Source organism: Ovis canadensis, chromosome 6, assembly GCF_042477335.2.
Source record: "Ovis canadensis isolate MfBH-ARS-UI-01 breed Bighorn chromosome 6, ARS-UI_OviCan_v2, whole genome shotgun sequence".
Taxonomy (NCBI): domain Eukaryota; kingdom Metazoa; phylum Chordata; class Mammalia; order Artiodactyla; family Bovidae; genus Ovis; species Ovis canadensis.
The window spans coordinates 105,992,138-106,016,368 of record NC_091250.1 but is presented as its reverse complement, the minus strand read 5'-3'; the positions used below and the strand labels follow the sequence as shown (position 1 = coordinate 106,016,368).

The following is a 24,231-nucleotide window of genomic DNA, read 5'->3' as shown; positions in this document are numbered from 1 at the left end:
TGCAAGTCAGTGACAACAGTTTTAACAAACAAGGGCTTCCCTGGTGGCTCAGATGGTAAATAATCTGTCTGAATGTGGGAGACCTGGGTTCAGTCCCTGGATTGGGAAGATCCCCTGGAGAAAGAAATGGGTACCCACTCCAGTATTCTTGCCTGGAGAATTGCATGGGCAGAGGAGTCTGGTGGGCTGCAGTACATGGGTTCGCAAAGAGTTGGACACTACTGAGTGACTCACACTTTCACTTTGATAACCAAGGGCCAAGGGATTTTTGCCTACTATTAATTCACCAAGTAGGTAAGTCATCACATTTGACATCTTATCTGAGGGAGAATCAAATAAGAAGGCAAAAAAAAAAAAAAGGCGGAAAAATTACAATACAGAGGGGAAGTCACTTTGCCACTGTGGCAATGTGATATGGGAGTAAGGTTCCCAGATAACAGGGAATGAATGAGGTGTATATCACTCACAATCCACTTTTCATTGGGCCCTGTGGAAATAAATTTAATAACTTCAGAAATACAGCTTTTGCATTAACCAGAAGTGAAGGCTGCTAATGTCTGTCCTCTCTCCCTTCCAATATTGTGCCTAAGACAGCACGGCATAGTGTAACTTCCCTGCTCCTATTCACCTTTCCCTGCTAGGTAACCATTCTTATGCTTCATGTGACCTTTTATTTCTAATTAACATGAATATTAATATAATCTGTGACATTTGTAAAATGTGTATTTAATTAACATAAAGAAATGTGAACTGTCTTGGTTTATATCTTATTTGCTTGAGCGTTATCTTTAAAAAAAAATTTTACATTAAAAAAAATCTACCCCTACTACTAGGAGGGTACCTCATGTTTCTCATAGCTGCACTGAAAATTCCAGGGTGCACCCACATTTGACTTTTCCATTATCAAGTAATAGACACCTAGATTGCTTCTAATTCCCCACTATCATAAACAACACAACAATGAACATCTTCATGCAGGTTCCTTTGTGGGCCTCCATGTCTCAGAAATATGTTCTCTCTGGGTAACAGGGTATATTTATTTTTAATCTGATCAAGTATTATTATAATGGCAGTGCCAGGCTAATCTCCAACCAGTGATGTTTAACTGGTTGCCAACATTATCCATCTTTCTATTTTTGCAAAAAAGTGACATTCATAAGCATCAATTCTTTGGCACGCAGCCTTCTTTATGGTTCAACTCTCACATTTGTACACGAATACTGAAAATTTGTTTCTGCCCTTATTTAAATATTTTTATTCTTATGTTCCTTGGGTTTATTCTACTGATCTTTTTCTAAATTTTGAGTTAAATATTTAACTTAAGTTGTGTCCCTTTAAAGATTTTCTTATTTTCTAATAAATATACTTTAAATCTACAAACTGTCTATTAAGTACTATTTTAGCTATGCCTCACAAATTTTGTAAAACAAAACATTTTCATTAGATTCTAAGCATTTTGAAATCTTCTTTAAGATCATTTTTAAACTGAAGAATTTTTATGTTAGTGTCCAGGCATAAAACAGTTTTTGTTATCCTTTAAAAAAAGGTTCTAATTGTATTACACAATGATCTAAGCTGCCAACCACCTCACTATCAGCGTGCACACACATATATCCAGAGCTGTTTATGATACACTTGGTCTCTCTAGAGAGTCCTGGAGGAAGCTTAGATTGCCCTGTGCAAACCATCACTATGGTTATAGCAGATGCTCAGTAAATATGGCAAACCACTCCAGTACTCTTGCCTGGAAAATCCCATGGACGGAGGAGCCTGGTAGGCTGCAGTCCATGGGGTCGCTAAGAGTTGGACAAGACTGAATGACTTCACTTTCACTTTTCACTTTCATGCATTGGAGCAGGAAATGAGAATCCATTCCAGTGTTCTTGCCTGGAAAATCCCAGGGACAGGGGAGGCTGGTGGGCCTCCATCTATGGGGTCGCATAGAGTTGGACACGACTGAAGAGACTTAGCAGCAGCAGCAGCAGCAGTAAATATTTATTACATTAATGATTAAATGAACATAGTATAGATATGTTTGCATGTGTGTGTTTTGAGAGATTAGAGGTTAAGGTGATAATATTCACACAAAATATTACTAAAGGATTATGTCGATTTCTGAGTCACAGAAGAAAATAAGTGTCATTACTTTTATATTAGTCACTCAGTCATGTCTGACTCTTTGCAGCCCCATGGAGTGCAGCCCACCAGGCACCCCTTTGTGACCCTGTGGACTGCAGCCCACCAAGTTTCACTGTCCTTCACTCTCTCCTGTAGTTTGCTCAAATTCATGTCCATTGAATCGGTGATGCCATCCAACCATCTCATGCTCTGTCACCCTCTTCTCCTCTTGAATTCAATCTTTCCCAAAGTTAGGACCTTTTCCAATGAGTCCACTCTTTGCATCAAGTGGCCAAAGTATTGGAACTTCAGCTTCGGCAATAGTTCTTCCAATAAATGTTCTGGGTTGATTAGAATGGACTGGTTTGATCTTTTTGTTGTCCAAGAGACTCTCATTAAGATTATTCTCCCGCACCACAGTTCAAAAGCATCAATTTTTCAGCACTCAGCCTTATGGTCCAATTTTCACATCTTTTTAAGACAACTGGAAAAACCACAGCTTTGACTATATGGATCTTTCTTGGCAAAGTGATGTCTCTGCTTTTTAATATGTTGCCTGGGTTTGTCATAACTTTGCTTCTAGGGATCACATGTCTTTTAATTGCATGGCTACAGTCACTGTCTGCAGTGATTTTGGAGCCCAAGAAAAAAAAGTCTGTCATTGTTTCCCCATCTATTTGCCATGAAGTGATGGGACCAGATGCCATGATCTCAGTTTTCTGAATGTTGAGTTTTAAGCCAGTTTTTCCACTTTCCTCTTTCTCCTTCATCAGGAGACTCTTTAGCTGCTCGTTGTTTTATGCCATAAGGGTGGTGTCATCTGCATATCTGAGGTTACTGATATTTCTCCCAGCAGTCTTGATTCCAGCTTGTGCTTCACCCAGTCTGGCATTTTACATAATGTACTCTGCATATAAGTTAAATAAGCAGGGTGACAATATACAGCCTTGACTCACTCCTTTCCCAATTTGGAACCAGTCTGTTGTCCTTGGACTGCAAGGAGATCGAACCAGTGTATCCTAAAGGAGATCAGTCCTCGGTATTCATTGATAGGACTGATGTTGAAGCTGAAACTCCAATACTTTGGTCACCTGATGCGAAGAACTGACTCATTTGAAAAGACGCTGATGCTGGGATAGATTGAGGACAGGAGGAGAAGGGGACGACAGAGGGTGAGATGGTTGGATGGCATCACCAACTCGATGGACATGGGTTTGGGTGAACCCCGGGAGTTGGTAATAGACAGGGAGGCCTGGCATGCTGCGGTTCATGGGGTCGCAAAGAGTCAGACACGACTGAGAGACTGAACTGAACTATTGTTCCATGTCTAGTTTTAACTGATGCTTTTTGACCTGCATACAGATTTCTCAGGAGGCAGGTCATGAGGTCTGGTATTCCCATCTCTTGAAGAATTTCCCACAGTTTGTCATGATACACACAGTCAAAGGCTTTGGTGTAGTCAATAAAGCAAAAGTGGATGTTTTTCTGGAACTCTCTTGCTTTTCCCTATGATCCAACGGATGTTGGCAATTTGTTCTCTGGTTCCTCTGCCTTTTCTAAATCCAGCTTGCATATCTGAAAGTCCTCAGTTCACATACTGTTGAAGCCTAGCTTGAAGGATTTTGAGCATGACTTGTTAGTGTGTGAGATGAGTGCAATTGTGCGGTACTTTGAACATTCTTTGGCATTGCCCTTCTTCAAGATTGGAATGAAAACTGACCTTTTCCAGTCCTGTGGCCACTGCTGAGTTTTCCAGATTTGCTGGCATATTGACTGGAGCACTTTCACAGCATCATGTTTTAGGATTTAAAATAGCTCAGCTGGAATTCCATTACCTCCACTAGCTTTGTTTGTAATAATACTTCCCTCTTGACTTTACATTCCAGGATGTTTGGCTCTAGGTGAATGATCACCACATTGTGATTATCTGGATCATTAAGACCTTTTTTGTATAGTTCTGTGTATTCTTTTTTTTTTTTTAATTTATTTATTTTTTAAATTTTAAAATCTTTAATTCTTACATGCATTCTCAAACATGAACCCCCCTCCCACCTCCCTCCCCATAACATCTTTCTGGGTCATCCCCATGCACCAGCCCCAAGCATGCTGCATCCTGCGTCAGACATCTTCTGCTTCTGTTAGGTCCATATCATTTTTGTCCTTTTTGTGCTCATCTTTGCATGAAATGTTCCCTTGGTATCTCTAACTTTCTTAAGATTGCTAGTCCTTCCCATTCTATTGTTTCCTTCTATTCCTTTGCATTGATCACTAAAGAAGGCTTTCTTATTTCTCCTTGCTGTTCTTTGGAACTCTGCATTCAGATGGGTATGTCTCTTTTTTTCTCCTTTGCCTTTTGCTTCTCTTCTTTACTCTGCTATCTGTAAGGCTTCCTCAGACAACGGTTTTGCCTTTTGCATTTCTCTTTCTTGGGGATGGTTTTGGTCACTGCCTCCTGTACAGTGTTACAAACCTCTATCTATAGTCTTCAGACACTTGGTCTATCAGATCTAATCCCTTGAATCTATTTGTCACTTCCACTGCATAATCATAAGAGATTTGATTTAAGTCATACCTGAATGGCCTAGTGGTTTTCCCTACTTTCTTCAATTTAAGTCTGAATTTTGCAGTAAAGAGCTCATGATCTGAGCCACAGTCAGCTCTAGGTCTTGTTTTTGCTGACTTTATAGTGCTTTTCCATCTTCTCCTGTAATGGTTCAATAAACTTTTATTTTGTTTTAAGGACTAAGAAATTACACGGAATAATAGGAAATTGCCTAGAACCTTCACAGTGACTATAGTAGCCTGAGTCATCCTTCCCAGTGTTTGGTAACAACTGAGATTTGTCAATTCAAATGTACTTTTCTGCAAACTCATTAGCACTTCATTTGGTAATCTTGAGCATTTTGTGGCTTCAGTTACAACATATATATTTTGACAACTCTCAATGTATAATTCTTCACCTCACTGGATTTCAAACTTGTATATCCAACTGCTTCCTGTTAATAGATATCTCCTGATATCTCAAACTCGACAGATCCAAAGCTGCATTTATTATCACACTTGTAGACCTAGTTTTTCCTCTCATCTGCTCAATTTCAGCTAGGAGGTGAGGGCCAGTGTTGATTCAGTTGACTGATTGTTCAGGCTGGTACTCATTTCTTCACAAATCCATTAAAAACTAGAAAGGGTGATTTTATGAAATAAAGAAGAGACATTCTTCATTCAAGTGTAACTAAAAAGCCATGCTTTTCTTTTAGAATATTCAATAAGCTAGTTCAAGAGATGGCTACTTAAAATTGTGTCACTATCTTCCTAGCCACTAAAGCCAGGAACCTGAAGGCCACGCCAGATTTCTTCTCTCCTCTCACTAACTTGTTCCCTCTGCTTTGTTTGCAATAATACATCACCTTATTTTTGCTTTTTCAATCTACAAAAACATCTCCAAATACATGTTGGGTTTCTCATTCCCTCCCTTAACTTCCCAACTTCAACTGTTTTTCTTTTCACTCTTGGAATATTTCAACTGCTTCCAAGCTAATGTTCCTACTCTGGCTTTGGGCTTTACCTTCACCATATGGTTGACTGCTAACCTACTTGAAATACAAATGATCAGTACTATCCTTGATCAGCTGGCTTCAGTGGTTCCTCATTTAACTTACAGTGTAAGTTAAGTGCCCTGTGTTCCCCTGCTCTGACCACTCCAACTTCCTTTTTATAGACTCTCTTGACTTTACCCTTTGTTTCAGTAATCCTGAACTATTTTATATATTTTCCTTTTTGAGGCATACTCTTTGATGACTTTGTAATTTACTTGTGACTCTAATGGTTTCTCTACATAACTTCTACTCACCCTTCAAAGATTATCTCAGGTGGGCCCTCTTCAAGAAACCCTTCCTGCCCCAGTCAGCCTGGTCTGGATAAGAGCTCCTCTAAATCCTATGAATTCTGGTACATATCTTAATCCAGCTATTTACTGCACTGTATTGACAAGACATACTCTCCCACCAGTTTGGTGGTAAATGTCCCAAAATAAAGGCTTTTTTGTCTTATATCCCTAGCACTATATTTGAGTCATCTACAATAAAGAATCAGTAACTGATGCTGAGGACAATGTATACTTTAGATGTGCACACAGAGGTGAACCAGAGGTTCTCAACACTGACTGTAAATAGGAATCTTTAAAAAATACAGAGACCAATGACCCACCCCTGACCATTTAAGTCAGAAACTGTGAGGAGAGTGTCAGGGTTGGGATGAGGATTGCCACTTTGAGATTTAAAACTCAATTAATAATGTGTGAGACTGGAAGCCAATTGGTTAGATGGTCACTGGGCAAGAATTTGGAAATCCCAGTGGCTCAGTAGGTGTAGAATCCATCCGCCTGTAATTCCAGAGTTGCAGGAGGCATGGGTTCAATCCCTGGGTCGGGAAGATTACCCAGAGGAGGAAATGGCAACACACTCTAGCATTCTTGCCTGAAAAATTCCATGCACAGAGGAGCCTAGAGGGCTACAGTCCAAAGGGTCACAAAGAGTAGGACACGACTGAGCAACCACATGCATGTTAGAGACAGATGGAAGTGTTGATATTTGAGGCACCTTTCATCCATAAAATTCCATGAGATGATTGCTGGGAATATGCTTATTACTGGTGAATATTCTCAAAATATATCCTGCGCAACAGAAAGGTTATTTTGTTTTTCACCCAAGTCACTTAGTTGACCAGTCAGGGATGACTGTGAATCATTCCACAACCTTAATGCTTTTGAAAGAACATTCACCAGAAATACACATGTATTTGTTTAAAATAATGTAAGAAAAGAGTAGCAAGTGGAGAAAAAGAAGAGTGCATTTTAAATGCTTTATACCTTTATGTCATGATATTAGGGAAAGAAGTCTCAAATCTAAATACTTCCTGGTTCATGCAAAAGGCCATGTTCAAACCTTATTCCTTTCTTGTTTATGGTGATGATAATGATGGGCAATATATTTTCTCTCTTTTATAGTATCTGTGTCTACTGTACCAGAGAAGCTATGCCACATGTTGATTTTAGAAGCTTTTATAATTTATTGGACTTGCAAGTTCTATGTGGAATAAGAAAGAACAGTTTGGGACATCAGTATCTGTGAGAGGACTAAGTGACTCTAGTTAATAATTTTCCCATTAAGAATACTTCTTTAAAAAACAGTTAAGTTTTGAAAATAAACATCAAAACAGTAAAAAAAAAAAAAAAAAAAAAAACGGCGGGGTGGGGGGAAGGAACTCCTTTTAAATTGATCATTTAAATGTTAGACAAATACCCTAAAGTCTTACAGTCTCAAAAGTCACATTCAAACTCTCAATCTGTTTGATTAAAAAAAAAGTTTAATGAACTGTAAAATAAATACACTTCCATTAAATATTAAATAAATTATTTACAACTTGAAAAAATAGTTTTTATCTCCATGCATCTTTATGTACAGAAATAAGACTTAGCATTAAAAAGTGACAATTGAAAGTTTAAAACCATCAGAACAAAAAGGTTCCGTTTTCTTAGGATTTGCTGAAAAGAAGAACCCATGTATCACTTGCAGCTGTGACTTGGCAGTGATTCCGATCTGATACCCTGTTGGAAAATAAATCGAACTGTTAGAGACAGCCCAATTCCAACATAGCTTTGAGATAAGGTCAAAGAATAATCATCAATCAGAATTTCTGCCAATCTTGTTTTCCCCCCTAGGATGTCTTGTGGAAAGTGCTAAAAGCTTTTCAGAGACAAACTAGCCCTTCTGACTTGAATCTGTCTTTCACATCTGCTTCGGTTATATGCATACTTGGGTAGAAGACTGTGTTCAAACCTGTTTCATCAAATTCTGTTTATTAAAATTACAGCACTGAGAATAGTGATGAGAAATAGTTTTCCTAACCAAATCTATGAAGCAGACATAATTAAAAACAAAGATTAAGTGGCTCAGTATATTTATGATATACAGTTAATTTAGGATAATTAGTACCAAGGGCATAATAATAGTAGCTACCAGTTAATAGGCAGCCACAATGTGCCAACACAGCATATTCCTTTTCCTAAAGTCATTCCAGACCTCCTTTGAGAAATTTCAATTGCACTAAACAACCAAAAATAAACTCTTATTCATGCTGGTGACTTTAGCTTCAGAACATTAAGCCAATTCATTAATAACTTTTGATGAATAAGTATTGAGTATAGCATCGGCATGGATAATTATCTATTTTGTGACTTACTGAGCTAATTCTGTAATAAGCTCAGAACACAATGCCTGTACTTAACCAATGCTAAAGATAGTGTTCTGCAAGCATTTGGAATGTTAATAAAAAATGGAACTGCATATTTAGTAGATTTAGGATTTGGCTTAAAAATATGCATATTTAGCAAGTATCTCAAGTAATTCTTAAAGCAATTGAAGGCAAAAAATAATATTGGGCTGGCCAAAAAGTGCATTCGAGTTTTTCTGTAAGATTGTAAGGAAAAATCCTAACATATTTTTTGGCCAACCCAATAACTTGAGGATGTTTCCAAAATGTCTGAGGAATGGAGTTCCTTCTTTGGACTGACGTTAAGAGCGTCCTTGATCTCCTTGCCTCCCCCTTCCTGTGGAAGTCTGTTTCATCAGCTGTTGACTTTAGTTATCAACAAAATATCCCTCTCCATATTTTCTCCATTCAACATGTTCAGCTTTCTCTCTTTACAAAAATTAAAAAAAAAAATAGGAACTACAGTCTGTACACTAACCAAGTGTGAGCCCCTCTCCATTCCTACTTCTTTTCTGTGCAAGGATATCCCACTGCTGTTTCTACTTCCTCACATTTGTAGTGCAGGTGCCCTGATGTTGGCTCTCCACCATATGAGCTCAGCCTATCAATTCAACCTTATCTTCTCCAACACCATTTGATCTAGGTCATCTTTCAAACCTTTCTAAAATAATCTAGCCCATCTCACACTATTGATCTTCCTTTCCACTTATAATCACTTGTCCCAGTCTCATCAGTTCTTTGAGGCTCACTTCCAAAGCCATCCTCTATTGCATCTTTTTCTGCTCCCTAAATGCAGCCCACTGGATTCTATCCCTCCTTCACTGGAAACTCCTCATATTCCATTAGTTCCTTTTTTATGACATATATTTTACTCCCCCTGATATTCTCGTTTCTTGCATTTTTTTCTATCTTCAAAACACTAAGCTCTTTGAGAACAGAATTTGTGTCTCCTTCATTTTTCTATCCCTTAGAATAGTAAGGACATGGTCCATTCTCAATATAGAACTGCGACTCAAGCTGAAAGAATAACACTTTTGTGTAGCCAACGTTCATAGTGTACCATTAAGAAAACTTGCTTTTCTCATTTTTCTTCAGACAACAGACGTTATGTTTTTCAAATTGTAAAATATTATTTAAAGACATCTTTTAAAACTCCAACCTGCAATAATACCTTCAGTTATGCTACGGCATGTCCATTTCCATTTTCTTGTCGAAGTTTCTTTCGTTCTTCAGCGACACCTTCATATCCCCTGAGGTATCGTCTTCGAAGCCTTCAGAGAACAAGATATTCTACTGTCATCAAAGTTCCATTCATTTATACATTGACTGGGGTTTCATGAACACAGGGACTTTCTTTCATGAGTCCTTAGGGACCACTATACACTTACGGACCATTCCACCAAACCCAAAACTAAAGCCAGCTAAAAAGTATCACCGATGTTCTTTTAAGGGAATCTTTATGTTGATTTTATATAAACATATTCCCAGAGTACTGAGATTTAAACAAATGTGCATTGGGATGCAAACTTTTAGAAGGCTTGAAACATATCCATATTTTTCCCCAAAATAGCACAATTGCAGGCACAACTGGAAAAAGATAGCATAGTTTTACCACAGAAGGGCTGTATGTTTGCACAAACTAATGTAAATGCTTAGGTTTTGGGTTTTTATACAGGCTTAAAAACAAATTGATTTTATTTCTAAATATAATAAATATTTCTAATTTTATTTCTACCTGTTACCAAAACACTCAATGGTCTGAAATGTTTTAGTGTTGTACAAGCAATTCAATTTTTATTAGCTTTTTTATCTACTAAATGTTATTATTAAAATCTTAAGAACTTTAGTTCTGATGTTTGGGAAAAAACTGATTTCAGTTATGAAAAAGCAGCAACTCTGTCTTAGGCTGGTATTTGCAATGTGTTTCAAATACAGGGAAGAATACAAAAGAAAAGGAAAGCATGACAAAGTTTTTCCATATTTTTCCAAAGGGTTATTAAATATTTCAACTTGAATAATTATGAGTTTTTGAATAATTCTTTCAAAACATCTTCCCTAACTGGCAGTTTCTTCTTCTGTAATTCTATGTCAAATAATAATGGTGTCTGAGTGTATTTTTCCTAAACACATCTGCATATCATATCGGGCTTGAGGTACCAACAGACCGAAATAATTTCTCCGATGTGCAAAACAAATTTAAACCACACATCAAACTTTAAGGGCATCATAAAATTGTGTTTTACCTAGCATTTTATCATTAGCTGATCTGAGTTTAAACTAATAGTAAACAATGACAGAACATAATTCCTTGTTTCCTGAATGGCAGGAGTAGTAGATCATGTATACAATCCAGTTGTTAAAAGTAATTTACCAAGACCTAAAATTAGAATAATGAGTCTTGCTTTTCCCAAGCTCCAGTAGCACATGAGTCATTACAGAGCCATTCACACCCTCCCCGAAGCTCCTTAATCTACTGACTTTTGTTTGACAGACAATGCCATTTTTACATACCCACCAGTGGCTACTACCTAGGACAGTTTAGTTCTAACATTCATTGGTCATGAAGTGAAGTAAGTGATCTGTTATTATGAGCACAGGGAAGATACTGCTAGAGTGAAACAGTAATAGAATTGTCCCTGCTTCCTACGCCATGCCATATGGAGGAAATGTTTTGTTTTGTTTTTTAGTAATTGAATTCCCATATTGCATTTGGCAATAACAAAATAGGCATAAGCTCTAATAAGTCAGTACCATGCTATCAAATTCCTAACTCAGAATTTTGCATTCTGACAGAAGCAGAAGACATCTTTTCTTGGCTCCTGGTCTGAGGCTCTTTGTTAATTTTTAGTATCAAAGCAATGTCTCTGACAACCTAATTCTTAATTAGCTTCTGGGAAGCTTGCTTAAGCTTAATATACTAATAGAAGATATCAACAATCTGAGATTCAGAAGTAGCCATGAGTAGACATATAACATGACACAAAACCATCAATTTTTAAGTTCAAGAAAGGGGTGCATATGTTAAGCTTCAATGGTGGCCAAAGGAATGCACTTAACCATATTCTGTGAATTGTCAATAAAATGTAAAGATATGGCCAAATATCACGTACCACTAATAGAATAACTCACGTAAAATATGATACCACATTAAGATAGAAATCCTGAAAAAGATCAACCTGGCATTACTTTATTAGGGATTTTAAAGACATGCCTTACTTACAGGATTGTAATAACAACAGCAATAGCTGTGAAGGTCATGGCGGAGACGAAAGCAGCTATAGCTGCTAAAGCAATTTTTGATAAATCACTGTCGACCATGCTCTGAGTCTTCATGGACTTTTCCCCACATCGTTCACCAAAGTACTCTGGATAACATCTGCAAATAACCCACATTTTAAAATTATAATCACTGAAAAGATTCCCATAAATTTTACATTTACTTTCCTGATCACAAACCATCATTAATTCTAGCATTCAAAAAATCAGTCCAGGCATTTATTTGTATTTCAAAATGATGAGCTGTAGAACGCACTCGGGCCTAAGGTCTATTAGTATAAGAACAAGTTGAGATTAGTCTGGGTGTGATATTCCAAGAGGACACGCCTTTTCATTCTTTGTGCTCCTTATATGACCAACTGATGAATTCAGTGGCTTGTTATGCAGCTAATACATTCTACTACCATTTAATGTGCTAGCAGCTTTTAGAGGGAAGGAAGCAAGAACATTAAGTGAAAACTACCTTAGTTCCTTTTTTATCAAGAGGTTTTGTAAAATATATATTGCAAAATGATGATTTCCACCAGGGTTCAGCAAACTATTGCCCACAGGTCAAATCTGGCCATTTGCTAGGTCTTTTATAGCACGTAAGCTGAAAATTTTTTTTTTTTTTACAGTTTTAAATGGCCATGTTTTAATTGGTTATATGATAACCGTACATAATCTTGACCCACAACACCCAAAATATTTCATATCTGCTTCTTTAAGGAAGTTTGCCAACTATTGGTTTATATATTGAAAAAAAATGGTTTTTTGCAACTAAGAGTTTCATACACAGTGTTAGAAATATAGAATTCCATATGATTTAAGGCAACTTACTGGCATGATACTGTTTCCAGTTGCTCTAAAAATGTGCATTTTCCATGAATGCAGAAATTTTGAAATTCTGTATCACACAGATTTTTCCTCTTTCTGTTTCTTCTATTTTTTCCATTTTTGCCTCCCTTTTTCTTTCTTTTGGGTTTATCTGAAGTCTTTTCACTTTCCGTTTTGTTTTTCTTAGGCTTAACTACCTGTTCAACTAAAAAAATGAAACAGAAAAGAAAAGATTTATTGACAAATAAATCTTTATTTCTCTCTTTATGTGGAACACCATTTTGAAGACATGAGAGAAAAATGTCCTGGCGGTGAAAGTTCACAGGGTAACAGCCTTATCAGTCGCATTTTTTAACACAACTCATATACCTAATTGAACAAAGACAATATCTGTACTATGTGGCACTTAGAATTTGAACACATTTGTTATTTTATTAGCTTAAAAACATATTTTGATTTATTTGTATCAGCATTATTATTACTGATAACAGGAATAATAGGAGTTACTTGTCTAAGAAAATCCATGAAATATTTTAAACATTTGTTTTTACTTTAATACATACCAGGCTCTTGGTAACAAGCATTAATTTAATTAAACCCAAATCACACTTGAATGTATTATTACTATCTACATGATACAGATGAGAAAAAGTAGAGTCGAGTAAAGACAAGTAAATTGCACTAAGACAGTAGCTAGAAAATGGCAGTGCTGGGATGTTAAAACCTATTAATACCCAATTTTATTATGTTTTCTCTGGGAAAAGCTCAGTTCCATTAGTTAAAGCGGGGTTTGAGTACATTTGGTGATTTTCTTTACTCATATCAGTCTTGTGCTATCATAGTTGGGAATTGGTGTGTATTACCTGAGGTGGAGAAAACAGAATTATACATTAGAGTTAACTTTCTTCAACTCCCAGATTACAACAGATTATAATTAACTGATACTTTCTGGGGGCTAATTTCTGTGACCAATCTATTTGAAAAACAGAAGTCCATAAATATTTGTACTTGACGCTTCATGGGTTCATCCTAACTCTTCAGATTCACAGAAACCTTTGTTCAGTGTTATAGCTATGCAGGGTATAATTTACCCACACATTAAATATAGGAAGGAGGAGTTTCTATGTTAGAGCTGTGCATTTTGTTTTACTAATCTCTGCAAAAGTTTATCTGAGCAAGTATTTAGTGAGCCCAGAGAAAAGAGTCATAAAGTCATAATAAAGTTAGTCATAATGGTTCTGCAGTGCCCGGTAAATAGAGAACTCTAGAAACATAAGGAAGGGTAGCAAAGCTGGAGCCCTGTGGTTAAGGTAATAAAAAATTAAGTACTTTGAGTGTTTTAGCAGTCATTATATCAACATTAACAATAGTCAAATTAGGAGCAATGTTTAATAGGTGGCTATGCAATTTTTGTGTTGAAACTTCCCTCTGATGATAAGAAAAGTACCCCAAATTAGAACAGTTCCTCTAACAGAAACATTTTAAATTGATATTACAGCACTTTGCAGATACATTACAAATTTTAAACAGAGATAGTCACTATGCTGAAGTATTCCAATAGACATTATCTTCATGGATCAATTTTCACTGTATTTTACAGTGCATTGTAATTTTGGCCCCTAACCATTTTCATTCATCATCATCAATTCATTTGGCCTTATGAAATGCTAACTTGAAACATCTTTAAGAGCAAAGTTTCTAAATGGTCTCATCTCATTCCCCTCCCAAAATAAGAATTATAGATGGACCCCTTTCCCACCTTATGTAAAAGCACATAAAGGAGGTGTGGAGCAAGGGAGGAAAATGGAGTGTTTGATAAAACTCTTCCCACCTGTCATTGTCTTCAAGTTATCACTTGCTATTCCTTCACCAGTTCTGGGAGCTAGACAGAGAGGAGGAGTCAGGGAAACTAAGATCAGGAAAGAAGACGCTTTAAACCTTGCCTTCATAATGGATGCTCCTAGGATATTTAGATCTGATTTACTGATGATCTCGTCTGCCCTCAAACTCCAAAGTAATATGAGAGTAATGAACAATAGTGACCTCTTTCTCTGGTACCCTCATTTTAAGTAAATGCTCTTTTTGAAAAATCAGTTAACAGCAGAAGAGAAGAAATTATAGGTCACTATTATTTAACTGACAAATGAGATTTGGGGTTAAACAGAGATTTTAGTGACATAAAATCCATGTATATTTGTTCTTTAATATTTCCAGAAAGTGACATTACTATTATTATTACCAGTGTCACAGCACAATACACAGTGGCTAAGATCCAATCATTCTTTTCCCATTACATCTTTCTGTTCCCTTACCTGAGTCTCCTGCACTGCAGGCAAATTCTTTACCAACTGAGCTATGAGGGAAGCCCTATTTGTGTTCAACTGCAGTAATTTAGAGAAAAATGGTGGTGGGGAGTGGCTATAAAAGCTGAGATATAAAGTATATGGGATTGGTTGATGTCTAAATTGATTTCTCACATGGGGGAGTGGTCATCTGGCAGAGTATCTGAAATCCAACAGATTGGAGTTTCTCATTCTGGCTGTGGAACTTTGGGCAAAATGCTTAACCTTCTTAAGCTTCAGTTATCACAGCTGTAAAATGTAACAATTCCTACCTCATAAAGTTGTGAAGATTAGACTTCCCAGATATGAAACACTTCTTAGAGCTCCATACACAAAGGTTGTGCCCACTAAAAGCTCTTTCTATCTCAGTTTCCAGCTTAACTAGTGGGATGCACAACAGTCACACACACAAGAAAGCCACTGGAAGATCTTGGAGAGGCTTTTCTTTTGAAGCAGCTTTGCTCATACAAACCACATATCTTATAGGCTATACTGTCACCTTCTCCTCTACTCACCTCTGACTGAATCATCTACAATATAGCCAGATATCTGTGGTTCATTATCATACTCTTCTGCATAGTCATAGTCGAACGCCGAGGACAGTTCGCCACCAGGAGGCATTTCACTTGCAGAGGAAATCTCACTTCTTAAGGTCACCTCAAATCTGTCAGCACTGTGGTCCCCAGAAAATGGTTCTCCTTTTCCAGAGTAGGTGTCATTGACATCTAATCCAGCAGTATAATGGGCTATGAGAGTGAGAATAAGAGGAGAAAAGAAAAAGTAAAGCGGGGTGCCTTTTCTCTCCAGTCAATTCTGTTCGGAAGGAATGTTTATCTTCAAAGCAGTGACTGCACATGTGTTATTGTTTGTGATTGAGTCACTTATGAAAGCTCCTTCATACTCTGCCAACAAGCAAACTCAACTGTCCCAATTACAGAGCTTCTTTCATTTAGGTTTTCTTTTCCACAGATAGTCTACATTAATTTCCACATAAAAAACCTGCCAAATAGGCAAATTAATGTAATATAATTATTTGAGAGGTAACAATATGACCATAACTTCATATACATATATACAATAGAATGTTACCTGTTCCATTTTAATAAACAGATTCTAGAGATAAATCCAATATCTTTTTAACACATGCTTACCTTTTTAAAAACAGTATGCATATCAAATGTGAAAAGTAATATGAATAGTAGCTGGTAATAAATTTTCTTACTGTCATTGTCTCTTATTATTGCCCTCACATAGAGAAGAAACTAGGGACTAAGTAAGACTTGGGGGCCAGTTTCAAGCCCCTGCTTTATCGTTTGTTGCTTAGCGGCTAAATCGTGTAGGACTATTTTGCGACCCTATGGACTGTAGCAAGCCAGCCTCCTCTGTTCAAGGAATTTTCCAGGCAACAATCCTGGAGTGGATTATCATTTCCTTCTCCAGGGGATCTTCCCAACCTAGGGCTTGAACCCGCGTCTCCTGCTTGGCAGGCGGATTTTTTTAGGTCTCAAAACAGTGTTAGAGAGGTGCTTTTAAGTAGAACTTCTCCCTGGGACGATGCCAGGCCCTCTAGAATGGTAAAAACAAAATCACTTGACAGAGGAGACGGAGAATTTAGGTAGGAGGTAGAACTCCTTGGTCTGGGACTTAACTACTCTTCTCCAAGATCTCTGGAAATCACTTTACCGCTCTGGACCTCTGTTTCTTTATCTGTAAAAGAAAGGGTCTGGATCACAGGATCTCTAAGCTCTCCTTCCCTCTGGACTAAAGTGAGAGTACAAAGATTCTCAGGCACCCTCCTGCTGGCAGACACCCGGCCTCTTTTCTCTACCTCCATAGGAGGGGCCGGTATGTCGATTACTTTCCACCGGACAGAGTCGGGGGACACCCAGAGGCGGCTTTTTTTTTTTTTTTTTTTTTTGAGAAGCAGCAGCAAAATCCAAGAGGAGACCTGTTTGCCCTCGGTGGGAGAAGCTGCGGGCAGCTCAGAGCCGGGATGTCCTCACCTGAGCCGAAGATGAGGAGCGACAGCACCACGGGCGCCGGCGGCAGCAGCGGGGCTCTCATTGGTCCCTCGGAGCGGCGGCGTCGCGGTCTCTGGGGCAACTCGGCCGGGAGCTGCGGGCGGGAAGAGGCGGTGGTGGCCGAGAGCTGGGACGCGGGGAGCCGCGTGGCCGAGCTCGCAGGCCCGGCCAGCCTGGGGCGCTGGAGGCAGCTCCTGGAGCTCGTCTCGGGATGTCTGGGCTCAGGTTCCCTGGGCTCAGGCTCGGGCGCCAGGTGTGCGAACATTCCGGAGGTGCTGCGCGCACCTGCCGCTTTATATGCCGGTCATCGCCCGTGACGTCACGCCGCCGCGGAGGGTGGAGGCGGGCGGCCTCCCGGGAAGAAGTTACTACCCGAAAACCACACACGGATGCCAGGCGCCCCACCTCCCGGGAGCGCAGAGAGCCGCTGGAAGGAAGTGAAAATTAAACCTCTCGCTGCAAGCTGAAAAATCAAAAATAAATTACCAGATCCATACAAGGGCCGGGAGTGGAGTTTCGGAGCTAGGAGCTGACAGTCAAAAGTCCCGAACTTTCAACCCATCTGAAAATCCTCGGAATATACTTTGGTTGATCTTAGTGTTACCACAGACAGGAATTAACTAGAAAAAAAATCCATTTTAAAATGTTAAAGGAACTTAAGATCAGGAGTGACTTAACAATGGCCCGATGTCTTTAACAATAACGGTCATAATATGACTACAGAGCCCACCTCCTAATGAGAAGCTGCTTTATTTACCTTATCTCACCCGGGCGCCCTTCCCCACCCACTGCGGTGAAGTGGTCAGAATTTCCAACCACCTCCCGTCCAATGTCTTTTTGTGGCCCAGGGACCCGTCCTTGTCAGTTATTTATTGATTTTCTTTTTTTTTTGGCAGAACAATACACTAAAAATATTACCAATACCACCTCACTCAAAACCTAGGGAGGTCTAAGTATCATTTCCCCTGTTTTACAAGAGCGACAAATGTCAGCTTTACAAGGCAGGGAGGACTTCACACAGCTGGTCATGGCAGGAGCCAGATAGATTCATCTTCAACCTCATCTCACTCTTAAACTCTCTTCCCACTCTGATAAAAGGATTTAGACTAAACTTCTCTTTGAAAAGAGAATTTCTAGGTTAAATAATATTTAACCTAAAGGGATAATCTCTGCTGATTGCATATTGGCATTGGATGAAGAGTGGTGGCCAAAATTTTGCTTCTGGAATCCCAAGACAGAATGGGCCAGCTTTGAGAGTCCATTTAGAACCCAGTAGAGCATTTTAATCATGACAAGTAGATAAAGTGCAGAGAGAGGGAGAGAGTTGATTAATTTGACTAACTTCGATGTGGAGACAACTCCATAACTTGATTTTTCATGACTTGAAGAGAAAAAAGCATTGTTCTAAGTATTTCTTTGTCCTGAAGGTATCTGTCTCTTCCGTGACTGTTCCAGTGAAACAGTTCTTTTTAGGAATGTGGGTCACAGTGGCATGTGTCCTAATTCTGGGAAACTTTTTTTAAAGTTGCGTGTTTTTTAATGACATGTCATAATAATGGAGGCTAAATAGTACCTTACATTTAGTAGGATAAAATAAACAGTCATGACTCATGTCTTTGCTCCTATTGGACGTTTGTTGAGACAATATTTTGTATATTTCACCTGTTTTCCATTTTATGCAGGGAGATAATTAAATGATGACCAGTTGCCAGTAGCTCAAGGAGGTGAAAGTCAGATACAGAGTAAAGTAGGTCTGTTATATCAGATAAGAAGGATTCAGTGCCATGAAAAACCAGGATGCAGTTTAGTTTTGTTCTGTGTATCATGGAAAGCATTGTGGAAAGATGGAGAGGTCACTCAATGGTCTTCCCCGAAGCAAGTGTAAATGAAAAGAATACCTGAAGACAAGGTGTGACCGAGAGTGGAAAATCAGATGAGAAAGATGACCCTGCCCATTCCAGGGTGAAGCAGGGGCCTGCATGGTCATCTCTTTTGGTGGATGAGGTGACTGTGATTCAGACAGACTCACATTCTTACCAGCAGATTTCAAAAGATGGTGGAGATTTTGTTTAGCGTGCAGATTGTTGCCTAGGCTTGTATATCTTTCTGCTGTCATAGGTTTTGATTCTGTTCTCATCCTTCTTTTCCTCTCTTCTTCCTCTTTCTTCTTATTGAAAGTGAAAGTGAAAGTAGCTCAGTCATGTCTGACTCTTTGTGACCCCATGGACTCTACAGTCCATGGAATTCTCCAGGCCAGAACACTGGAGTGGGTAGCCTTTCCCTTCTCCAGGGGATCTTCCCAACCCAGGGATCTTCCCAACCCAGGGATCAAACTCAGGTCTCCTGCATTGCAGGCTAATTCTTTACCAGCTGAGCCACCAGGGAAGCCCTTCTTCTTATTGAGGTGAAGGCAAGTTGTGCACGCCTATCATTGAAAATGTTTCACATTTAAGTGAAAGTGGGCTCTTTACATTGGAAATTGTTTTGTCTTTTCTCCAGTTGGAAATTTAGAGGGTGATAATTTACATTGGTGTGGAACATAACATAGCATCATAGGGACTGAGTGCTTAGTATGAACTTGAGATTCAAACCAATTGAGTTTTCATATACAAATTCCACCATATAGTAAATTACTTAATATCTGAAAGACTCTGGATTCCTCATCTGAAAATAAGAATAAAGATACCCACGTGCTGTAAAGCAGATTAGGTAAGATACATAAACAATAGCACAGATCCTACTTATAGTGAGTACACAATAAATTAATAAACTTGACTGTTATTAAATATTATTAACCTTAACATTGTGATAGTTACATTATATTAATTACACTGAAGAACTAAGTGACCCTTAGAAATGTAGCTACTCACAGAGTAAGTGATCAGTAATCTCCTCCAATACTTTCAAGCAATGAACTTTGTACCCACTTCACATTAAGATTAAGCATTTTGGCATTATGGTGCATCACAGGATATCATGGGGTGTCATAATAGTTGCATCACAAAGGCAGCACCCCTTGATGACTCATGGCATTCAGGAATACATGCATGAGAGGGAAATCAGCCCCATATAAGTGTAGGATTCTTTACATTCTGATTGCTAAGTTGAGACCAGGAGGAGCAATTTCAAAAAATTCAAGTAGAGAAGCAACTCTTTTTATCCTAATAAATTCACAATTCCCTCATTGGTTTGATATTAAAGAGAGCCCCAAAGGCAAATGTTCCTAGCCAGTCACACACTCTTTTGGTGCCTAGTCTCTAAAGCCTGATGATATTTCATATGTAGGGTGGAAAGAAAGTCACTTTGACTCTGCTAAAAGATATTCTATAGAACCCACAGTAGAATTAGTTTCTGTTCATATAGCTGATCTTGAAATTTTACAAATAGCGTCAGGGTCTGAGTAAATATTACATCATGGTCATTTTTATGAGTCAACATATGAACTCTCAAACTAAGATTAAGAAATTCTCTAAAATATAAGCAACAGTTCACATATTATTAACAGATGCATTAGCTCCACTTAGATGTCTATAATTTTCTACTTTTCATCTTGGAAATATCCACTCTAAAGAGTGTGTAATTTCTAGTTCTTTCAAAAAGAGACCTTAAATGAACTTGATTGTTTTAATTTGACAGAATGAAATAAAATTTCTTGTTCTTTGTATTCTTCACATGATGACTCTTCCAGAGCAAGGACCAGAAGATGGGACTGAAAGTCATAAATGATTTGATACAGTGGGAACTAAGTAAACACAATATACATTACTATTTGTGCAAAGATCAGTCCTCTAGGTAGTTCATTTATTCATCAAGTATATTTTGAGAACTAGATATTGGGTTAGAACTTTAAATTAGTCATAATGTCCTTATTTTTAAAGTCTTTACATTCTATTAAAGAGAAACACATAGTAACCAAGGAAACGATACACCAAATAAATTTAGGTAGAGAAAAGTGCTATAAAGGAAATAGAATGTATAATATAGAGAACTTGAATGGTGGAAGAAGATAATATGAAGAAATACAAGGTAGGGCCTACATTTAAGTATTTTATATTTTCTCCCTAGAGGAAACATGGCAGGATAAAAGGGGGAGGATTATCCTATAGAATGATAATAACAGTATCCAAGAGCAGAGATAGAGTAGCAGGCTTCCCAGGTGGCGCTAGTGGTAAAGAACCTACCTGCCGATGCGGGAGACCTGAGACGCAGGTTCGATCTCTGGGTCAGGAAAACCCTATGGAGAAGGAAATGGCAGCCCACTCCAGTGTTCTTACCTGGAGAACCCCATGGACAGAGGAGCCTGGAGGGCCAAAGTCCATGGAGCTGCAAAGAGTCGGACACCAGTGAAGCGACTTAGCGCATACACACATGGAGATAGATAGACATAAGCAGCAATGAACAACAGACACAGGCGTATACAAGAAGAATGAGGAATACAGAGGCCTTAAATTGGACCTCAAACGTAGACTATTTTAGGACATTGTAGAAGAGTCTATTCCACTAATCATTTCTTAAACACCTTTCTTATCAGTGCTAGACAAGGGCTGTCTTTAGTTCTTAAGCAAAGGTTAGCTGATCGGAATCATCTGAGAACCTTTACAAAACGTACTCTCCATTTTCCTCTCTTGATTCAGTATGTCTGATGTGAGTACCTGGCCTGTGTATTAAAAAAAAAAAACTTGCAGGAAAATTCTGGTGTGTACCTCTGATTAAGAACTACTCTGCTAGGGAATATAGGCAAAAAAAATCAAGGTACATTCAGAGAGATTATAAAACAGTAAGGCTGCATATTCATAGAGATGGAAGATTTGTTTGAAACATGAAGGATGGAGAAATGAATTTCAACAGGAAGCATGTAAGTGTGATGAAGACATTTATCTTATATCTAAGAAACTCATCCTACTAATTGATTTAGATACTTTTAATTTAGTAATAAATAGGGAACTATTTTAATGTAACAAAATATGTCTGAATATATGAAAAAGAAAAAATCCACTTTGCATATAGTCCTTCAAGACTCAGTTTCTCACAAGAATGGAGTCACATCTACACCAAATTATTATGGGTTCTCACTAACTCAATTCTGAATGTAAGATCGGAAAACTAGATGTCCATAACCATCATCATACACTGAGTTAAGAAGCATGTATAATTTCAGTGTGCTGTTATTCCTTTATGAATTTAGGATTTTAGGACAAGATTTGACATTTTATTATTTCTTAAAAATATATTGAGGTCAAATGGTCGAAGTATATTAGAGTCCTATAGAAGATTTTTATAATTTACCAATTTTAGTCAATAAATAATGATATCCTTAATTCATTTTTTCCAAAATTAAAAAATGTTGTGTGTGCTTAATCTTCCTTTAATGCATTTCTACTTTCCTTAGCTTCTTGCATTTTATTTTAGATATTATTATTCCAGTTATCAAAAATTCAATATTGTATGATGACCACTTTTTCATAGATGTGAAACTCTTGTTGTTATTGTTCAGTTGCTTAGTCGTGTCCAACTCTTTGCAGCCCCATGGACTGCAGCACTCCAGGCTTGCCTGTCCTTCACCATCTCCCCAAGCTTGCTCAGAACCATCTCCCCAAGCTTGCTCAAACTCATGTCCATTGAATCAGTGATGTCATCCAACCATCTCATCCTCTGTCATCCCCTTCTGCTCCTGCCTTCAAACTTTCCCGGCATCAGGGTCTTAATGAGTAGCTCTTCACATCAGGTGGTCAAAGTATTGGTGCTTCAGCTTCAGCATCTGTCCTTCCAATGAATATTGATTAGAAAGGTTGATTTCCTTTAGGATTGACTGTTACTTGCCTTCTTTTACTTAAAAATTGACAACATATGCATACATTTAGCAACTCAATGGCAATATTATTAATGATACATATTTGATGTTTCTTTTACCACTTTAGATAGTCTCTCTAAGCATTCATGCATTTTTAGCAAAGCTATGTTATATTACATGTAGATTTTGTTGTATTTTCCCATGATCACAACAGGCTTTTTTTCCCCTGAGTTCAGTAACAATAGCAGTTTTTAAAGATCATAAGTGAAGAAAAGACTATTTTGTTGAGTAGACCACTCATGTACAGTCTGTCCTAGGCAGAGACAGATTAAATCACAAATAAAATGACCTTTGTATGTCATACTTCCCAAAGCTTTCTGAATGTATGCCCTGAATTTATGTGACCAGAATAAGAAGAAGGTAATATGGAAAAATACATACACGCGTGGAACTCATGGATAAGGAAGAATTGAAAATATAGCCATACATTTTATAAACATTAAGTGCATTTTTAGTAATCTTCCTGAAATCAATATCTTCATCCTAAATCTGGATTTTGGGCTTCCCAGGTGGCACTAGTGGTAAAGAATCCTCCTGCCAAAGCAAGTGAGGCGATAGAAGTGGCTTTGATCCCTGGGCAGGGAAGAGTCCCTGGAGTAGCAAATGGCACCCCACTCCAGTATTCTTGCCTAGAAAATTCCATGGACAGAGGAGCTTGGTGGCTATAGTCTGTGGGACTGCAAAGGGCTGGACATGACTGAGCACGCCTGGATTTATGTACTCCCAGGTGATTTTGCCATTTGCAGAGGATACAATACAATTTCACTCCTAGATTTCTTTTCTTCCACAGAAACTCTAAAAATCATTAGTTTTGGTTACTTCTTAAGGTAGCAGTAGCAGACATTCCAAGAAGATACTTTTAATATCAAATTTCTAGACAATTTTGAGATTCTCAAGCACTATCTTATGTGACTATAAAAAATATATTTGACTTTCCAACAGTACAATTGGCCTGAGCAAAGCTAATATAATAGTGGGGAAATGTTACATGACAGCAAAAATTTTTTAAGAATTTTTTTAAGAAATATAAGTGTGATCAAATGTTTCCATCTTAAAAATAGGTATTTACTAAAATTCTTACATTTATTGAAATAGAAAAAAAAACCAAGTCTTTGAAGATATGTTTTGCCTAAAATTACTTATTTGAAGAAACGCATGTAGTCTGCACTTTTAAAAGTTACTTTAACTGCCAGATAGTTAAGGATATAATAACTTAAAAATTAACTATGTAAAATTTTATGTTTCTCAGTTTTGCTAATTTGGAGATTTGAAAATACATCTATATATGTTTATAAAATTTGCTTCATTTTTTTTCTTACAATATTACAATCTGCACAAAAGGATTACTGTAATGGTATTTTACTGGGAAAAAACTAAACAAGTATTGTGGCTTTATTTCTGCATTCATAGATTTGGGGAGGTAGCACATATAAGGGGAGAGAGAAAAGAAGAGTGTAAGTCTACATTTTTTAAAAAGTCCATTACTTATAAGAGTAAAACCAAGAAAAAGTTTTATAGATATATTAACATTTTTATA

The 24,231-nt window shown here is 37.8% G+C and overlaps 1 protein-coding gene across 1 annotated transcript; it reads right to left on the bottom strand.

Moving 5' to 3' along the window:
* Window positions 1-7,464: 7,464 nt before the first annotated feature.
* Window positions 7,465-17,571, bottom strand: AREG (amphiregulin). The gene is made up of 6 exons (XM_069593136.1): window positions 16,826-17,571; window positions 15,338-15,568; window positions 12,484-12,685; window positions 11,609-11,764; window positions 9,560-9,659; window positions 7,465-7,723 (listed from the first exon to the last, which is right to left on the bottom strand). Exons 1-5 carry the CDS (start codon window positions 17,106-17,108, stop codon window positions 9,566-9,568), a joined length of 966 nt encoding a protein of 321 aa, XP_069449237.1. The 5' UTR covers window positions 17,109-17,571; the 3' UTR covers window positions 7,465-7,723; window positions 9,560-9,565.
* Window positions 17,572-24,231: the final 6,660 nt, after the last annotated feature.

Excerpts from the sequence above, each read along its gene's own strand:
- AREG (XM_069593136.1), bottom strand. The coding sequence starts at position 17,108 with ATGTTCGCACACCTGGCGCCCGAGCCTGAGCCCAGGGAACCTGAGCCC. Across the intron at positions 15,569-16,825 it reads GCTCCTCATCTTCGGCTCAG|CCCATTATACTGCTGGATTA; the intron begins GTGAGGACATCC and ends TCACTCTCATAG. Across the intron at positions 11,765-12,483 it reads CTGGAAACAGTATCATGCCA|ATGTTATCCAGAGTACTTTG; the intron begins GTAAGTTGCCTT and ends GGTTATTTGCAG.